Here is a 16865-nt window from a genome sequence, read left to right as displayed (position 1 = left end):
GCTGCCTTCTCAGCTGCCCCCCATGCCATGGAGGCTCTCCAGCCTCAAGGGAGCAGAGGTGGCCACTGGGCTGCTGGCACTGCTGCATACTTGAGCTGTGTGTTAGACTGCCTTGCCTGCTCAGCTATGCTGAGAGGGAAAACAAGAGGGACAGAAGGCAGAGGCATGGTCTGAAAGTGCATGCCAGAGCTCTGCTCAAAAGCAGAGATAACCATTGGCAGAGAGGCCAGCCTTGCATTGTTCTGCCCTGAGCTCCAAACCCTGTTCTGGGAAAGGCAGGAAATCACAAGTGTAATTCTGTTACATAGATTTTAGTTCTGTTCCTGACATGGCCCCAGCCTGAGTGGGAAATGTATGCTTCCCCATTCCAAGCTCCTTGCTCTTCTCAGAAGATGACCTGGTATGGTGTGGCATAGAAAGGGGCTTTGCTCATCTTTTTCTGCAGTTACCATGCATTTATTCCTTGTTATTCTTACTTTCTATAAGAGTCTGGGCCCTTTCTTAAGGCTATGTGCCACACCTATGTGTAGAGTGGGTGACAGCAGAGTCAGCATGGCAACTGGTAAGGGAGACTTCTGGAGCTGTGATGTCACCAGAGAGCTGGATTCCCAGCCTGTGAAGTCATAGCTGGGAAATTGGGTACTCAGCCTAATCCCAATAGTTACCCAGTGGGATTGTAAAGTGTCAATGAACTAGTCTATTGCTTGAAGACTGACTACTTTAGCTTTAACAAAAGCCACCTAATAATTACCACTTTTTGCAGTTTCCTAAGATTCACTTATTAATAAGCTATTAAACATCAGCTTGAAATCACTGCATTGTAATGGTCTGAGATCACTGCTGACACAGCCATTCCAGCACCCGAGTTGGTAGGAAAGCACCTAAAATCCTGTGATGGGGAGTGGGCCTGCAATTTGAGGATGGTAGAGTAACCAAACTAAAATATAGATATGATGTCAGCCTAAGCTATCATTCCCATTTCAGGATCTATGTGGCCATTATCACTTTCCTGTGCAAAGCTGATGTGCTGAAGGACTTTACATTAACCCCAAACACTCAGTAGAATTCAAAGTTTGATTCAGGTTGGTTTTTTCTGGTCTTTTTATTGTTTAAACTAATACAAAAGAAAATGTGGTGCTTTTGAGAGAAGTTCAGTGTAGGAGGAATTTCCCTGAAGAGCATCTTCAGCACAGTTTGGGGATTACCTGGTTTCTTCTGCCCTTGCTGTTGGGTCATCAACTTTTTCTCTAGGTTGTGGGCTCCTTGGGATGCACTGCCTGTGAAGCTGTACCAGACATCAGGAAGTGAGACTTTCCATGGAGGATAGATGTCTGCATTCCCTGTGCATCCTCACAGGATGCTCCCTTCAAGACTTTGACAAGCTGATTTTCAATGGCCACCTCAGGAAAAGCCTCCTGGCATTAAGACCCCAGTGAAAAAGAGAAGGGAAGGTTAGAGAAATTCACACCATCAAGGCCCGTTCCACACTCTTCTTGTGGGAGCATTCCCTCTTCATGGGTCTGAGCCCTTAAAAAAGGCCAGAGGTTCTACTTCCTTATTTCCTTTCCCCCCTTGGTGAAGACAGATGACTAATGAGTGCTGTGATTGAAGCCACCCCATAAGGTTGATGTCCTTAGCAGGCTTGCTCTGCAGGGAATGCATGATGGAATGGGTCAGGGCAGCCTCAGTGTTCCTGGGAGACGCTCAGATTTCCCTGGTTTCCAGGTCCCTCTCCCTACCACGTGCTAATCCAGCACCAGTTCTAATCACAGGTAATGAAGAAGCAGAGAGGCCAGACCCAGCCTTCTGGGGACAGAGGAGATTGCAAGTTGGATCAATGCAAACAGGACTTCATTAATTATAAATGGACAGGTTCTGCTGAACTGCAGTAGCTCTTGCATAAGTCACAATCTAACTGAGGTGTTGGTGTTTGGTTTTGGTTTTTGTTTTTTCTGAAGAGTTGCTGAAAGAGTTTAAAATATTGTGATGGATAAATAAAGAACCAGCTGTGGTCTGCAGCCAGTCCCATCAGAGTCCTTCTGGAGCAGTAGCCCACAGCAACCTCCTCTCTGCCTCAGTCTGCACTCCTCTCCCCTGGGTTCTGTCATCTGGTCCTGCTGTACAGGTTTCTTCTTCCTAGCAACATGTTTTTGTCTCCTCTTGTAACCTCATTTCCAGCATGTGGTCTCAGCCCCTGGTAACACATCATGCAGCTGTGGGACACCCACTTGGCTGGTCTGTGCCTCCCTCCTTCACCTCAGAGATGGTCCTGGCTAAATGAAAGGAGAAGGAATAATAATACCAGTAAAGCTTGGCTTTCAGCTACAAGCTGCTGGACAGTTTTTTTTTTTGTTTTTTGACAGCAAACCACCACTTACACAGTGCTTGGCTGCCTGTTGGCCTCCTCCTCATAGGGAGAAGCCAGGATGTATCCCAAGGCTCTGGCAGACACACCAAGAGTGGGTGGAGGTGGCTGGTAAGGCAGGGTGTGTGCCTGATTGGAGTGGCTCGTCTGTCCAGTGGAAACATCTCCTTCTGGGTGCTGTAAGCATGAGTGTGCCAAGCAGTCTGTATCACATAGCAAAGGCAAGTGTCCATAGAGGATTAGCCGACTGAGTTCATAAACTCAGATGCTGCTTTTCCTACCTCTCTGATTTGAAAGGTCTCTGGAGGTCTCTCTGCACTGTTGCCTCAAAGTTGTTCCTCCATCCAGCTTCCCAGGACTACCATGTGCTCCATAGTGTGAGATGGCTCAAATCTGGGACTTGTGCTTCTGAGATGCTGGGTCTGCACCCTGACTCTTAAGGCAGGGGTGGCTGGCCATCCTTTCCCTGCCCTTCAGCCTCATGGTGGGGGGAGTGCTCCTTCTTCCTCTATGGAAGCTCTAAGATCCTGAATCCATGGAATGTGTCCCATCTGCAGTGTGTTAGGGTTCTGCTCACAGCAGAGGAAGAAGCACATGTGGATTATGAAGCCTTCTGAAGAGGAAGAAAAGGACCTAATTAATCTCAGGGATATGGTGCCAGGAGACACATCTGGGGACCAACTGGCCCTGGAAGCATGGTTCCCAGGTGCTACCCTCCTGAGGGGGTCATGCAGAGGTGGTATGGACCCAATAGGTAAGGAAAAGACAGTGCAAGGGGCCCTGGTACAGGAGGACCTCCATAAGGACAGTCCTGAATAGCCCCTTCTCTATATCCTTTGAGAGGGCTCAGGGAGATGTGACTTGTAGTCATCTCTTAAAGGCACAGCCCATATTCACCTCTTGGTCTCTGGCCCTGAGACTTTGATCCTCAGCTGCCCAAGCACCCCTCCTCTTCTGCCACAGTGCTGGTAGCAGAGAAGGGCCATGCCATCAGCACACTCCACCCTTGTTTCTCTCCTCTGCGAGTTCAAGGAGTCCTTTCCATTCTGTGATGTCTCCCAGGTCTGCCTTGTTCATTTTGGTGCCCTGGACCAGGAAAGTGTGGTATTGGAGAGATGCTTCAAGTGTGCCTGCCTCCAGCCTCTTCTCTGGGGCTGTCTCTGCTGCCTAAAAGCTCATGCAGTGAATTCAGTGGAAGTGAAGGCAACAAAGAGCACTTTGAGCTGCCCACTGCAGCTCAGCCCCTCATGGGCACCCTGTGCTCCCAGCTGATGGGGGTTGGGCTATTGAACCCCACTTCCCAGCTTTCTGCCCCATCTTCTCTCTGCTTCTCATCTCTTCCCAGGCATGGGTTTGATCTCTCTGTGCTCTGCCTGTGTGAGTTCCTGAGAAATGAGGTATTTCATGTTTGCCTGCTGAGCCCCCACTGAGACACATGTGGAATCCCAGCCCATGCTATGATTCCTCCTGCACCCTGTGCTTACCCTTTCTGATGGATTTGGTTTTGGAGATGGCCAAATATGAAATGAGCCACAGGGACAGGAGGCATCAAGCCCATGCCTGAGCACCTGTGCATCACCTACCTGCACCGGGGTAAAATCACTTCTCTTTCCAGACGCCTGAGCCTATGCTGAGCAGCTTCAGGGTAGTAGGGCCAGGGCTCACTGCCCTCGGCTGGCCCCTGCTCTGCCACAGCACTTAGGTGGGTGGGATCAAATGTCACTGGCACATCCCTGCAAAAGCCAGCATTTGTGTGAGGCTTGAAGGAGCTCGATGTCCAGCTCTGGGTGGGGGGGATACTGTATACACAGAGTGATGCTGATGTGAGAAGGACTGTCAACTCCCTCAGCTGGACCAAGTCCCTGCAGCCAGGGACTGCAGTGAGGGCTACTGGAGAGCCATTGATGGCTTCATGGGGTTTGCACATCTCATTCCACAGCTCTGTTAGGGAGACACAGGCTCCTGCAACCCTACCACCATCAGGCCCCAAATGAAATGGCCCATGGAGGTGCCCATGGTCCCCTGTGGATGCTGCAAGCCTCCTTTTTCCCTGGTATGATACAGCACCTCCAGGGAGGAGGAATCCACTTGCAGCCTGAGCAAGCCTGCTCTGGGGTTTCCTGTTCTAACTTTGAGCACTGCCCAGGCTCTCAGATGCTTTGTTTATGGCTTTGTTTATGGCATTGATAATTTTCTCGTGTCAGGTTTAGGCACAAGCATTCTTTCCACTGCTGCATAAGAAACTAATTAGGTGAGGATGGAAAGGACATTCCTCTTCCTCAGAACAAAGAAGTGAGCAACGGCTGTTATCGGGCACTGTTCACGGCATCCAGAGACACAAAAGCTCCTGCCCAAACCATGGCTCTGCTTTGGAAGAGCAGTCAGGCAGGCAAGCTGATAGCATCCCAGGAAGTGCCAAAGCACATGCTGTATTTCCTTTGACACCACTGCCCCGCAAACCAGATGTCAGCAGCAAAGTCGAAGCCCAAACCCATTCAGCCCCATGAATCTTCTCACACTTGCTGACCTGCCAAGTTACCTCCTCTCTCTCTCACTTCCAGGACCCTGGCAGTAGCAGATGCCTGGGTTCCTGCTCAGATCTAGACCCAGAGTACTTTCAGGGGATTCTTTTGCTGTTCTTCCACTCCTTTCCCAGCTCCTCCATACCTCAAAAGACGGGCAGCAGTGTTCCCATCTCAAGGAGAAGATGGCTGTGGCCCAAGTGGGCCTAGAAGTCAAGGGACAGTGGGAAGAAGGGAGCTGGAGCCACTGATTTCAAACAGGACAGGTTTTAGGAGCACAACTGCTGGAGGAGAGAGAACGCACTGGGACAGCTGGATGTCTCTGCCACAAAGCTTTTGGGAAGCAGATGGTTCAGTAAGGGCCAAGGGAGATGTAACCTAGAGCGGGAGAGGCTAGAGGGAGAGAAGTAGCAATGGGATAGGGTGCTCTAAAGGGCTGGAGGAGGTGCAGCCACAGGAGAAGAGCCAGTACTCTATGCTGCAACTACTTCACGCATCAAAGGGACAAAAGAAATTAAGTAAGTTCACAGGCTGATATGACAATTTGCCGTTTGAACCCTGCGGCTGAGCTGCAGCAGCTGGCTGAGGGAGCCCCGTAGGCTGCTGGAAGATGTGAGCGTACACCCAAAGAATCACTGTGCACACGCAGAGTTCCTTGTCTCCTGCTGAACAGCTGCTGTGCTCAGGGCTGTGATGTCAGGTGAGGTGCACTTGTCTGAATGAGCTTGGTGTGTCAAAAACGGGTTGGTAGGTGTTACTGGACTCACTGCCAGTGAGCACCTTTCTGTGAGCACCTGCTATACCCCTCTATGCCTCCTTGTGCACGGAGATGCGGTGACAGGTCTTTAGCCATCCACCAAGCTCATGGATGCTGCTATGGGCCAGAAAAAGCCCAAATATACCATGCTGCCGAACTGTGAGTGAGCCTGCATACTTCAGGAAGGACTTCTCTGCCCGAGATGGTCAAGGGCAGCAGAGAGCAGCAGAGATATGGCAGAGCACAAAGCCAAGCTGATTTGTGTGGCTGAAAGGGGTTTTCCACTCCTTTTCTGCCTCCCTCTACTCTTCCCTCAATCTTTCTCAGTGCATATAAATAAATCATTTCAAGTCACCCCTCGACCTTCAGGTGCCCTCAAAGAGACAGATGAGGAGAGGGATGGACATCTACTCTAGGCTGTTGGAATATGTCTCCTGAAAGATCTCTCTTAGCTGAAAGCTTTTGGATGGGTCCTTTTCTAACACGGACCTATACAGGTAAGACTGTAAAGCTCTGAGTTGGGTTTGAGGTGATTTGAGAGCTCTGTACCTAGGGTGGGATGGCAAAAAGGGCTTTTCTTATTGCCATGCCTTTCTCCTGGGAGGTACGATCAAGACCAGCAAGAGAGGTGGTGCCGCCGATGCAGCCCCAGAAGTCCCCCGTTGCTGGGGGAAGCAGCGGTGTATTAGTCCGGTATCCGTGTCTCCTGCTCCGTGCACCCCGCACTCGGGTTGCTCCACCTTCTCCGAACGCTTCCAGCCGCGGCAGGAGTCGGCAGCTCGCCGCGGGCTGGGCGGCGGGAGGACTCCGGGGGCTGCGGGCCGGCAACAGTCGGGTCTCCCCGGCCAGGCAGGGGTTAAGGCTTCTCTGTTGTAGTTTGTTTCCCCTTGCCAAAGTGGGTGTTGCTGGAATTTCTCCTCTCCTAAGGAGGGGGGCAGAGCCGTGTCCTCTGGAGAGGGGGGATGTCAGCATCAAAAAGACACAAAAGGGGGAGGTTTCCAAAAATAAAACCCTCCATCCCCTCCAGGCGCTGCCAGTGCCAGAGGCAGGCGCGAAGGTGCTCGGAGCTGCCTTGCGGAGCGCGCGAGCTCGCAGGCCGCCCGGTGAACGGGACCCACTGCCTTCCTCCTCCTGCGGGAGCCGCTCGGGAGCCCGCGCCCCTGCCTCAGCCCCGCTGCCTGCGCCCCCGACCCTGCTGGGCGACAGGTCCCGGTGGAGCCCCGGGGCGGGATGGGACGGTGAGCGGAGGGCGGAGAGCCGGCGGTCCCTGCTGCCCCGCGCCCGCCGCAGGATGCCCGCCGGGTGCTGAGCGCTCCGCGCCGCGCGCTGCCCCTGCCACCGGACGGTACCATGCGGGGCGCCGCCGCCACCCTCCTCCCGCTCACCTTTGCCGTCCTTCTGGGCTTCGCCCGCTGCCGGCCGGACTCCGCCGTCAGGCTGGAGCCGGGAACCGGGGGTGCGGCGCGACCGCGGGGCCGGGGAGCTGCCCTGGGGGCGGGGGGCACGGCGCACGGCCTGTCCCCGGTGCCCAGGGCCCCCCCGCCGGCGCGGCCCCTCCCCGCCGCCCTCCACGTGGCTGCCGCGGGAGGCCCGAGCGGCGGCGACGGCCGGAGGCAGCGTCCGGACGGCGAGCTGCCCGCGGCCCGGGGCCAGGCGGACGATGCCGGGCTCGGTCCCGGCCCCGGCCCGGGGCAAGGGAACAGGCCGGACCCCTCCCGCCAGCGTCAGGGCAGCGCGCCGAAAGCCCGGGTGGTGCCCCGGACGAAGGAGCCAAGCGGCAGAGGCAGGATGGTGGGGTAAGTGCTGCGACCGGAGGCGGGGGGAGCTTGTTGGGGGTCCGTAACGTGAGCCTCGTCTAAGGGTCCGGGTCCTGTCCTGAGCCTCACGCTGTATCCCAGGGCATCTCCCGGGTGCTGCCCCGTCCCTCGCCGTACACTCCCCTGCCTGTGCCCGGGGTGGTCACTGGGGTGATGTGCGGGGCCGGAGCTGTTGCTATCCCTGTGGTGGCTCTGGCACCAGGAGCCCGCTCCGTGCTCCCTCTTGCTCCCCGCGTCTGTCCCATAGGAGCTGCTCTTCTTCTCGCCATCCCTGGGCGCGGGTGTGTGCATCCGTATGCACGCACGTGTGTGTGTAAGGGTGAGGCGGGCGGGATGCTGCGTTAATGCCGTGTTGCCAGTTGCCTCCCGTATGGGGATGTCTGGATGAGGAGTGTGCTGGATGTGATGTCCTCCTGCTGACACGTCAGGGCTCTGGCAGGTCAGACAGCTGTGTTGTGTGGGGAGGATGTTAGTCTGCTGCTCTCCGGGACTGTCTGTGGCCCTCCCGGAAAGCCTGGGGCGGCTGCCAAAGGGGGAGAGGCAGTGTGGCGATGGTATGTGGGTGCTGGGAGAGGCTGGAGGGGCTTGCTTGGCTCTGCAGGATGGAATCTGGCCGCTGCCGCATTTGCTGCAGGTACCTGGCCTCTTGGCTCCTTCCTCCCATAATGGGCCCCTTGTAAGCACTCTGCGCGGCAGCTTCCCATGGCTTCAGTTGGCTCAGCCGGGGGAGGCTTCCTATGACTTGCCTGGCAGAGCTGCTTCCAGCTTCAGTCTCTGGCTACAGCCCTGCGGAGGTGGAGGGGAGATCATATGGCAAGGCAGCTGCTCCGCTGCGAGGAGAGCCTGCGAGCGGGACGTCTGGCGCAGCGCTGATGTGCCCTTCAGCCCTGGGCCCCCTGCAGTGCACTTTCCCCTCTGCTGCCCCGTAGCTGCTGCCCCCCATGACGAGCCAGCTGGAAAAGGGCTACCGAAGGTGTCCCGCAGGCGGTTTGACCTGTGTGGATGCGTGTGTCTGCTCTCCACGCCTGGGGGACACAGAGGGCAGGCTCTGGGTTTACTACCCTGTGACATGTGCAGAAGCTTTTCCTGCAATCATTATGTGGGACCCCACTGGAATACAAAAGGCAGCTTAATCCCTGATATTTCTTTCTTCCTTACCTGCCTCCCTGCACATTCTGAAAATATAGAGGTCCCTTCTGTATAGCTTCTTAAAAAAATATGCAGAAGCAGTAAACCCAAACTTGTCCCTCCCATTATGTTTGATATGGCAAAGTATTTATCACTAGTGGCTAGTCAGCGGCAGGTAGGTCTTGAGCAGATTTTGGCTTACCCAGTCTACTAGCCTTTCTTTGTCAGCTGCCTGGAGGGAGAGCCTTGGGAAGATCCAGTCCTGCTTAGTCAGGTTTGGGCTTTTTTGGACTCAGGAGGATTTTAGCCTTTCCAGAGCTGGAGTGTTTTCTTTGCTTTGGGATCATGTAGCAGTTCAGTTGGATTTGAGTCATCTGAGATGTAGCCCATTTCTTTTCAGTGATTATGCTGGATAGTCTCCACCAGGTTTTCAGACTGCAGCTGCCTCTGGTACCAACAGCTGGGCTGCGCCACTGTCAGGAGTGGGTAGGCAGCCCCAAGATTCATGCTATATGTTGAACCTCTTTGACAGTAGCTTTCTTTCATTGCTTAATCAAGGATGTTAAATAGGGATGGTTTGTCCAGCATTTAGGCTCAGTTGAACTCTTATCAGCCAGAATTGTCTTCCAGGAGTATCAGAGATTGCTGCTGCCTCCAATCTTAGAGGAAGGAAGAGCTGTGCGTTGGTGCTGTGCTCCCCGTGCAAGCTATGCTGTGCTCTCTGCCTCTGCTCTGCCCTGGAAGGTATGGGGATTGCTCTGATCCCCAAGAACTTGGAACTCTACAACATGCATATAAGGGCTTGTTGACAGTAGCTTTCCATCTCTTCTGGAGTCCAAATCAGCACTTTTAAAACTTCTCTATGACCTACTCTCTTTGGAGCTTATGAGAAAGCCTAGCTGAAATAATTGTCCATGAGTAACCACATGGCATTACTCCTGATGGAAAGCTAGCTGCTGCTGCCTCCAGCCATTCGGTGAGACTCCATCCTTCCACCTCATCCATCTTCTTACGTCCCTCGCTGCACTGGACATGTTTCCATCCAGGAAACTTGGGGCCCCTAAAAAACTTCATTTCATTATGTTTAATTTTTTTGCCAGGGGGGATATTTTCTGTTCTTCTATTTACACTGAACTCCTACTACTCTCTAGTATGACAGCCTTCATTTTCCTTTACTCAGGTAGCTTTACAGGCTGTGTTAAACTCTGGTGCTATTTTTTTATACCATTACTTTGGCTTAAAGTCTCAAGTCCTGCATGGATTGCCTTTCCTGATTCTCTGCTAGTAGCTTCAGGGGCCTCACACCATCCTGCAGTTGAAAAACCCATTTATTAGTGCTGCATCCTTCTCTGGAGAATTATTTCCTCACTTTGTTTGATAGCAGCATACCCAAAATTGAGTTTGTTTTGGTTTTTTTCTTGTGGACTATTTGTATGTATCTGCCACCCTGCTTACTTCAGACCTCGTTGCAGGTGAGACTTTCCCAGACCCATCCATGAGTGTGTCCAATCACAAGGGCTGGGTTTTAGTGTTTTCTCCTGGTGGCTCACTGTGAGGTGAATTTTGACACCACAGAAAATATCACAGAAAATCACTAGCTCCTAATGCTGAGTGAGGAAAACAATCCAGCCCCCAAAAGCATCTCTGCTTTGCTCTACTCTGCTTAACCTGTCTGTTTCCCCATCCCTCTTGACTGGTTTGCAGATACACACCAGTCCCTGCTGCTGCAGATGAACTAATTCTACCCAGTGCCATTCAGGAGGTGACTTTCCAGTCCAGAGTGTTCAGTCTGATGTTTAAAGTGTTTGTAGGTTCATCAGTGCAGCTTCTGGTCCATTAATTTTCCTCCTCACTGTTATGGTGTAGGGAGATCTCAAGCCCTGACACATATCAGCCATGGCTGTACTCGTTTGCCAGATGCATCCCTAATTTGTGTCCCTTGTGATGTAGCCCCCCCCCCCATTCCTCTGCCCTGTGCCTTGGAAGTCAAATCCTAGTGATGATCCTCAAGTGATGTACACAAAATCAGAGGAAGGTGGGTACCTGCTTGAACAATTTTCAGGGATATGAGAGGCTTCCTGGTTAACAGTACAGGAGTCCCACACTTTGTGGTGTATTCTGTACCCCAGTTCTTGCTTAATTGCTGCTGTAGACATTATCTGTGACCATATAGTCCTGCTTTACCCAGGCGTTACACTTTATGGGTGCCTGCTGCAGTCTTGGTATAGGACTGCTGAGGAGTGGAGGCAGTTAACGCTGGTGTGGACTTTGCAGAGGATTTTCAGCAGCTCATTGATGCCAGCAGCCTTTTGCTAATGTTGTTCATTGGGTCTGACTCCAAATGTTTCATATGCAGTTGGATGAAGTTCACTGTCCTGTTCTGTTCTGCAACAGAAAGACAGACCTGATGATCTAATGGTCCCCCTGGCCTTCTGCGAGGATGCTGTGAGTGACCTGAATGGAGTCAGAATATCTGGCAGCATGGAGTGTTGCATGAAGTTGAAAGATGATGCATAGATTGCTGTTAACAGAAATTATGAAAAAAATGGTTCTACTGAATGCTTCAGAATCAGTATGCGGTCATTGCTGAGACTGTGCACATGCTGAAACTATGTGAAGCCATGATCTTACTACTGTTTTCTTGTTTTCCTTCCCCCTCGTGCTTGTTAGAGTTGCTTGGCTCAGCTTTTATGTAACACTGCAAGATTTTACAGGCATGTACTGTCCTGGGTACCATTTTGCACAGTGGAGGCCTGATAGTGATGGTGGCCTCTGGCTGCTGCATCAAGGCAGGTGATGAAAGATGGGCTGTATTGTGCAACTCCTTTGCATAAGTTGCAGGTTGTGCCACTGCATCTAGTCAGAGCCATGAACAGTACTTCTGGATGTATGGAAGCTTCACATCACTGGCTTCAGCTCTTTGAGGGGTGTCAGGGAGAGAGTTGCTGACCCCTCTGTGTGCCTACCCATTGTCTGGTCTCTGCACCCCAGGCTGCCCAGGATGAGAGTGAGAATCTTCCTCCCCTCTCCCTGCTGCCATGCTCCCAGTTTCAAGGGGTGGGTAAGCAGGAGGCAGCCTGTGTGCTCATCCTTGTGTAGTAGTTGAGTGCCTTTAAAGTTATGAGTGTGACTTTGTCTCGCATCATTTTTAGGTCTGCCAGGGGCTTGGTGCATCATGGCACCCCACAGATCCCCTTGCCAAGCAGCTCTGCCTGCTGCCTTGGAAGCCCCCCTCCCCTGTGTGTTGGAGGGTGATCAGGGCTGCTCAGTGTGTACAGGTAGCTCCCCAGCAGCCATCCCAGGATGGTGACACCAGAGTTGTAGGGACCCTGACACTTCTTTTGCTCTCCAGAAACAGTGCTGGATGGAGAGGCCTAGGACTGGACATGCCCTGCAGGTGGCTACTGCCTGAGCTGTGTCTTTGTCCAAAATGTTGGTGCTGGCACGTGCAGCAGGACAAGTGCAGCTGGGGACCACTACTCTCTCGAGCACTGTCCCTCCAGGCTGTGAACATGCCGTGCTCCTTAAACCTCCCAGATTAATTGTGAATTCTTTCAAGACAGTGAAAAACCACCTGGTGGTCCAAGCCATGCAAACATCAACTAATGTCTTTAAGTAGAAACCAGATGTGGTCAGGACTGAGTCCCATGCAGCAGAGCCCCTGCAGCCATTTTCCTACTGCTGATGCCTCTGTTCACCTGATGCTTCATGCTATGTGAGGTCCTGCTCACTAGACTTTCATCTGGAAATAGATGTTGTCCTTCTCTACTCTTCAGTACTACGTACATGTTGGTCCTCTCAGGAGTTCACTTCTAGTCCTGGAGGTCCTTTCTGCCTCCATCTCTACCCATCCTCTCATCCAGGAGGTTCTGGAAAGAAGGGACATTCCTGCCCAGACACTCTCTCTGCCTCTGAGGGCATTCCTGCCAGGTTGCTCTGCTCTGCACATGGTGGACTGTCCTCTCTAGAGAAACATCGCCCTGGTGCTGGCATCTCCCTTCAACTGAGGCAGGCAGTGACATGGGGTGACTCTGTCAATGAGAGGTTTGTGGTGAATCCAACACTGCTTTTCTACCTTCAGGAGTGATCTTGTCAGCTCAGGCTTGGACCCCTGTCTTTTTTAGTCTCATAGTTTTCTTCCTACAATCTCTGGGTCACTGTTGTGTTGAGAGCAGTTAGCAGCATGCTCTCTCCAGCATGCATGTGAGAGATGTAGATAAAACTTGGACTTAATCATTTGAAGATCTAGTTGTGTGATTCAAGACTAAAGCAGCTTCTCCGGTAGTTATTTTGCCTACAAGAAAATTATTAATTATATCATCAACTTGAGGTGAGAAAGGGCAAGGGCTTTGTTCTTTCTGCAGACCATCTGAATAGGATTTGCAAGGTGCATTTCAGCCATGCCAAAGGAAGTAAGGGAGCTGTGACTGTCTTAAGCAAAGATGCTTCTGCTTATCTCTCAGTGAAGTCTCTCAGCAGACCTTAATTACATGGAGAACTGCCCCAGCTCTCTCCAGTTTTCTCTCTTTACTGACCTGGACCTCTTTAAAAAGTGTAAGGCCTTTCATGGGCTCTTATACAGTAAGTAAAGGATGCTTTCCTTGGATACTTTCTGGGGATGTCTTAAAGAAGAAACCCATAGATCTCTTTGGGTTAACTGTTTCTGTCTGAAAATCACTGCTCTAGCCCAGCCAGACCAGATGAGAGTGCATGCAAGAATTACTCTGCCTTTTTCTGTTTGCAGGAAGTCACACCAAGGGAATTTAAGTGCTTTCTCCCTGTAAAAACATACCCAGGTTAATAAAATGTTGATCCTGAAGGGCTGGCTAATTCTTTACAAATGATGTGGCTTCCCAGACCACTTCCCCTTCCCACATGAAGTGATTGTATCTCTACAGGCAGCTTCATTCATGAACACCAGAACAATCCTTGGCATGCTTGTTACCCACCGTCTTTGGCTTTCCTGAAGTGTGAGCCCTGCAGCTTGAGCTCTGGCACCTCTGGACTCTCATGCTATGTGGATGCCGGAGTCATGAGGATGCTGGATCAGAGCACAGTCATCTTCTGATCCTGCTGTGTTCATATAAAAGTCCATCTAGAAGACAAATGTGCATGTTTCCATGGTTCCTGTATATGCTGTCAGCAGCTCCAACTGCCTTGTCCAGTGTTAGAAATAAACCATGCTCTCCACTTCACTTCTAGAGGCTTCCCAGAGCTTTCAGGCTGCCTATTTCTAAATTTTTATCTTTTGATGACTTTACTCTCCCACCCTACCTAGCACATCATAAGGGAGAGGTGGAGGGGGGATGTTATTTATGAAAAGTCAGTAAAATAGTTGTTGCAGCAAAGTGCTGAAATCAATCACCATGGAAACAATGTGAGCATCCTGGAGTTAGTCTAGCACCATGGGTGTCAAGTGGGCACAAAATTCATAGCACTGGAGAGTCCCCAGGCCTCACAGCTGCTGCGCCAGAGGCAGGCAACAAATGCAGGACTGGGGTGCTGGCGAAGGGAGAGCGAGCCAGGGAGTGGGCTGTGCGGCTGCTGGCATGCAGCCCCCCCGGGGTGGGGCTGAGCAACACAGCAACAGGCGGCAGCAGTTGGGTGGAGAATGAAGTGTTGTCTTCAGCCAAAGCAGCTCAGGACACTTGCGGAGGCGAGACACTATGACCAAAGCTGGAATCAGGCCTGATTTACACCCCGATACCACGAAGTGCCATGAGATCTTTAATGATTGCAGGCCACTGGTCTCCAATTGCTCTCAGGAGGAAAATGGTTCCTCTGAGCGCTATGCCAGGAACCCAGTCCAATGCCAGTTCAAAAGGGAGATATTCCCTGAGGGATCGCTCACACTGCAGCATTCACATAGTCCTTGGGGGTTTCTTTTCCAAGCACTTAAACAACTCAGCCCTTGTCCCATTGGTTTTGATCTCAGCTGCTGGTCCATCTGGAAGGAAATATCAGATGCTGCAGGAAATAATTTTACGGGTGACTCAGAGGTGCTGGCTGCAGAGAGACCTCAGCTTCCCTTTCCCTAACCGCGCTGCTTTGTTTCTCTGCTTAGGCCAAATGTCTGCGGCAGACAGTGTTGCCCAGGATGGACCACAGCTCCTGGCACAAACCGCTGCATCAAACGTGAGTATGACATCTGAAGCTGGTGTGGGTCTCATGATGCACCCTGAAAAAGTGCTTGAATATTGCTGTGAGCCCCGACACATCCTCTGCACTGTGCCAGGGCAGGAGTTGGACCGTGGGGTCCCAGGAGGGGCCCAGCAGCACCTGGCTTTGGGTCAGCTCTCCCTGCCTGCTGGCAGAGTCTGAGCATGCTGAATAATTGTGGATTAATTGTTGTTATTAGTGTCCATCCTGAGCAGGGTCTTGTTGGGGCAGGTCAGCCCCAATTGCAATAGCACATTTGTGGCTGAGTTTTGAGCCTGGGACTCTCATTGTCCTGCTTGGAGCAAAAAGCAGGTCTGTGAAAGTCCCAGCAAGTGAGAACTGGCTGAGTGGGGCTGTGCTTATATGGGCCAGTGTTGCTGAATGCTGAGGGGGAAATCACAGCTGCAGATTATCTGCGTGCTATTAAGGAGAGCAATTAATGGAGTTGGCACAGTGGCTGGGACGGGTGGGGCTGGCACATGGTACAGCATGGGGGGATATGTAAAATCATAGGGGCTGCAGGGTGCTGCTTGCCTGGCCAGGGCCCTTCTGCCTGCTTTGCTCCCCAGAATGGCCCTGCCATAGCCTCGGGGGCTCAGATAATTTTGGGGCCCATGACAGTACTGAAGGGAAGAGGTTTGGGCAGGCACCATTGTGAGGCATACCAGAGGCAGCTGTACTGTCATCTCCATCCCAATAACTCTGCAGCCACAGCCCAGCTCCTGCCACAATCCCTGTCCCAGAACAAGGAGGTTACAGCACCCAGCCCACCAGTGGGGCTTCCCAGTGGCCTGTTTTCCTGCTCCATGCACCTGCCTGCTCCCGGGGAGGTGAGGGGCTGCCTGCAGCACCCGGGCAGCCCGCAGGGTAGAGAGCACGCAGGAACCAGGCAGGCTTTCTGCATGGGGACGCCTTGCCCGGAATAGCCGAGAGCATCTGCTGTCACTCCAGTGGCAGCAGCTGCCCAGATGTTTAGCAGGGGAAGAGGCTCAGCTTTGTTTGCCACGGGATCTCACAGCGCTTCGGCCGCCCTGGGATAATTGCATTAGTGATCGCTGTTCGGGAGCAAGGGGCCAAGGGCTGACTCACCTCCCTTCTTTCTCCCTCTCCTTCCCCCCCATCCCCCCCCCCCGACAGAAGCCAAACGGTAGAGAGCTTGCTGTGCTGCCAGACAGCGTCTGTAAACACAGCGCGGGGCCAGAGATGGCTGCATCTTTCTCTCATTAGGGATTTTTGTAGGAGCAGTAGATCTGGGCTTGCAGCCACACAGGCTGTCTAGCGATTGCTCAGGTGCTGGACCCTTGTTCCCAGGGATTCATTAAAAGGACACTGTAAACAGGATTGAGCCTGACGGTGTCCCCCCAACCGGGGATAGTAAATCTCAGGCAGGTCTTAGGTGGAGACCGATGATGTGTAAACATAGCTTTGTTCCCAGCTACCTCCCTTGCTGGGCTTTTCTGATGGAGTTCAAGTCGCTGGGGACATTTGGCTGTTTCTAAGGCTGCCAAGGCGAGCTGGACAGTCTGTCCCATTTAGTTTCTGCACTGTAATACTGTTTAATGTCTGATCTCATAGTCTTCGAAAAAAGGCATATCAGGGAAGTTAGCAGGATGGAGATGCAGCCAGAGGGAACCTCTTAGCATGTGAAGCAGGGAAGAAGTTGGCATTCAGGTCTTGGGCAGGACCTTAGTTTTGATTTATCTTAGCCCTTATGCAGGAGAGTGAACTTGTTGCCTCCTCTACTCCCCATCATCTACCAAGCATGGTGATTTATTCTTTCTCCACTCATCCTTTTCCAGGGACTTGCCTCTTGCAGCATCTCTGCATATGACTGAGCACAAGCCAGGGGCAGGTTTCTCTAGACTTTTGGCTTGTTCCATCTTCAGGCACGAAAATGCAGTGAGGACTTGGAGTTTTCAGAGAATCAATGACTAGGAAGATGAAAAGGAGATTAATCAGGATATTAATGTTTCCTAGGAACATGGAAATGAGCTAAGGGAGTTTAGGAGGAAGATACCACCCTCTTGCAATGGTCTTGGTTTCTACCCATGTGCTGCCAGATTACCACACAGAACTGTATACAGGGCATCCTGTGGACTCCAGAGGCCTTCAGGCAG

The 16865-nt window shown here is 52.2% G+C and overlaps 1 protein-coding gene and 1 long non-coding RNA gene across 3 annotated transcripts in view; one reads left to right on the top strand and one right to left on the bottom strand.

Moving 5' to 3' along the window:
* Nucleotides 1-2102: 2102 nt before the first annotated feature.
* LOC115598420 lies at nucleotides 2103-7121 on the bottom strand. The gene is made up of 3 exons (XR_003987632.1): nucleotides 7030-7121; nucleotides 2379-2978; nucleotides 2103-2273 (listed from the first exon to the last, which is right to left on the bottom strand). It is a non-coding gene; the product is annotated as an uncharacterized LOC115598420 (long non-coding RNA).
* Nucleotides 6913-16865, top strand: part of LTBP2 (latent transforming growth factor beta binding protein 2) — a 72454-nt gene continuing 62501 nt past the window's right edge. For both annotated transcript variants that reach the window (XM_030451587.1, XM_030451586.1), the window contains exons 1-2: nucleotides 6913-7440; nucleotides 14654-14724. In XM_030451587.1, the coding sequence (XP_030307447.1) occupies nucleotides 6995-7440; nucleotides 14654-14724 (517 nt within the window). In that variant the 5' untranslated portion in view covers nucleotides 6913-6994. The remainder of the gene's footprint in view (nucleotides 7441-14653; nucleotides 14725-16865) is intronic.

Source organism: Calypte anna, chromosome 5A, assembly GCF_003957555.1.
Source record: "Calypte anna isolate BGI_N300 chromosome 5A, bCalAnn1_v1.p, whole genome shotgun sequence".
NCBI classification, from domain to species: Eukaryota; Metazoa; Chordata; class Aves; order Apodiformes; family Trochilidae; genus Calypte; species Calypte anna.
This window is presented reverse-complemented; position numbering and strand designations above follow the sequence as displayed.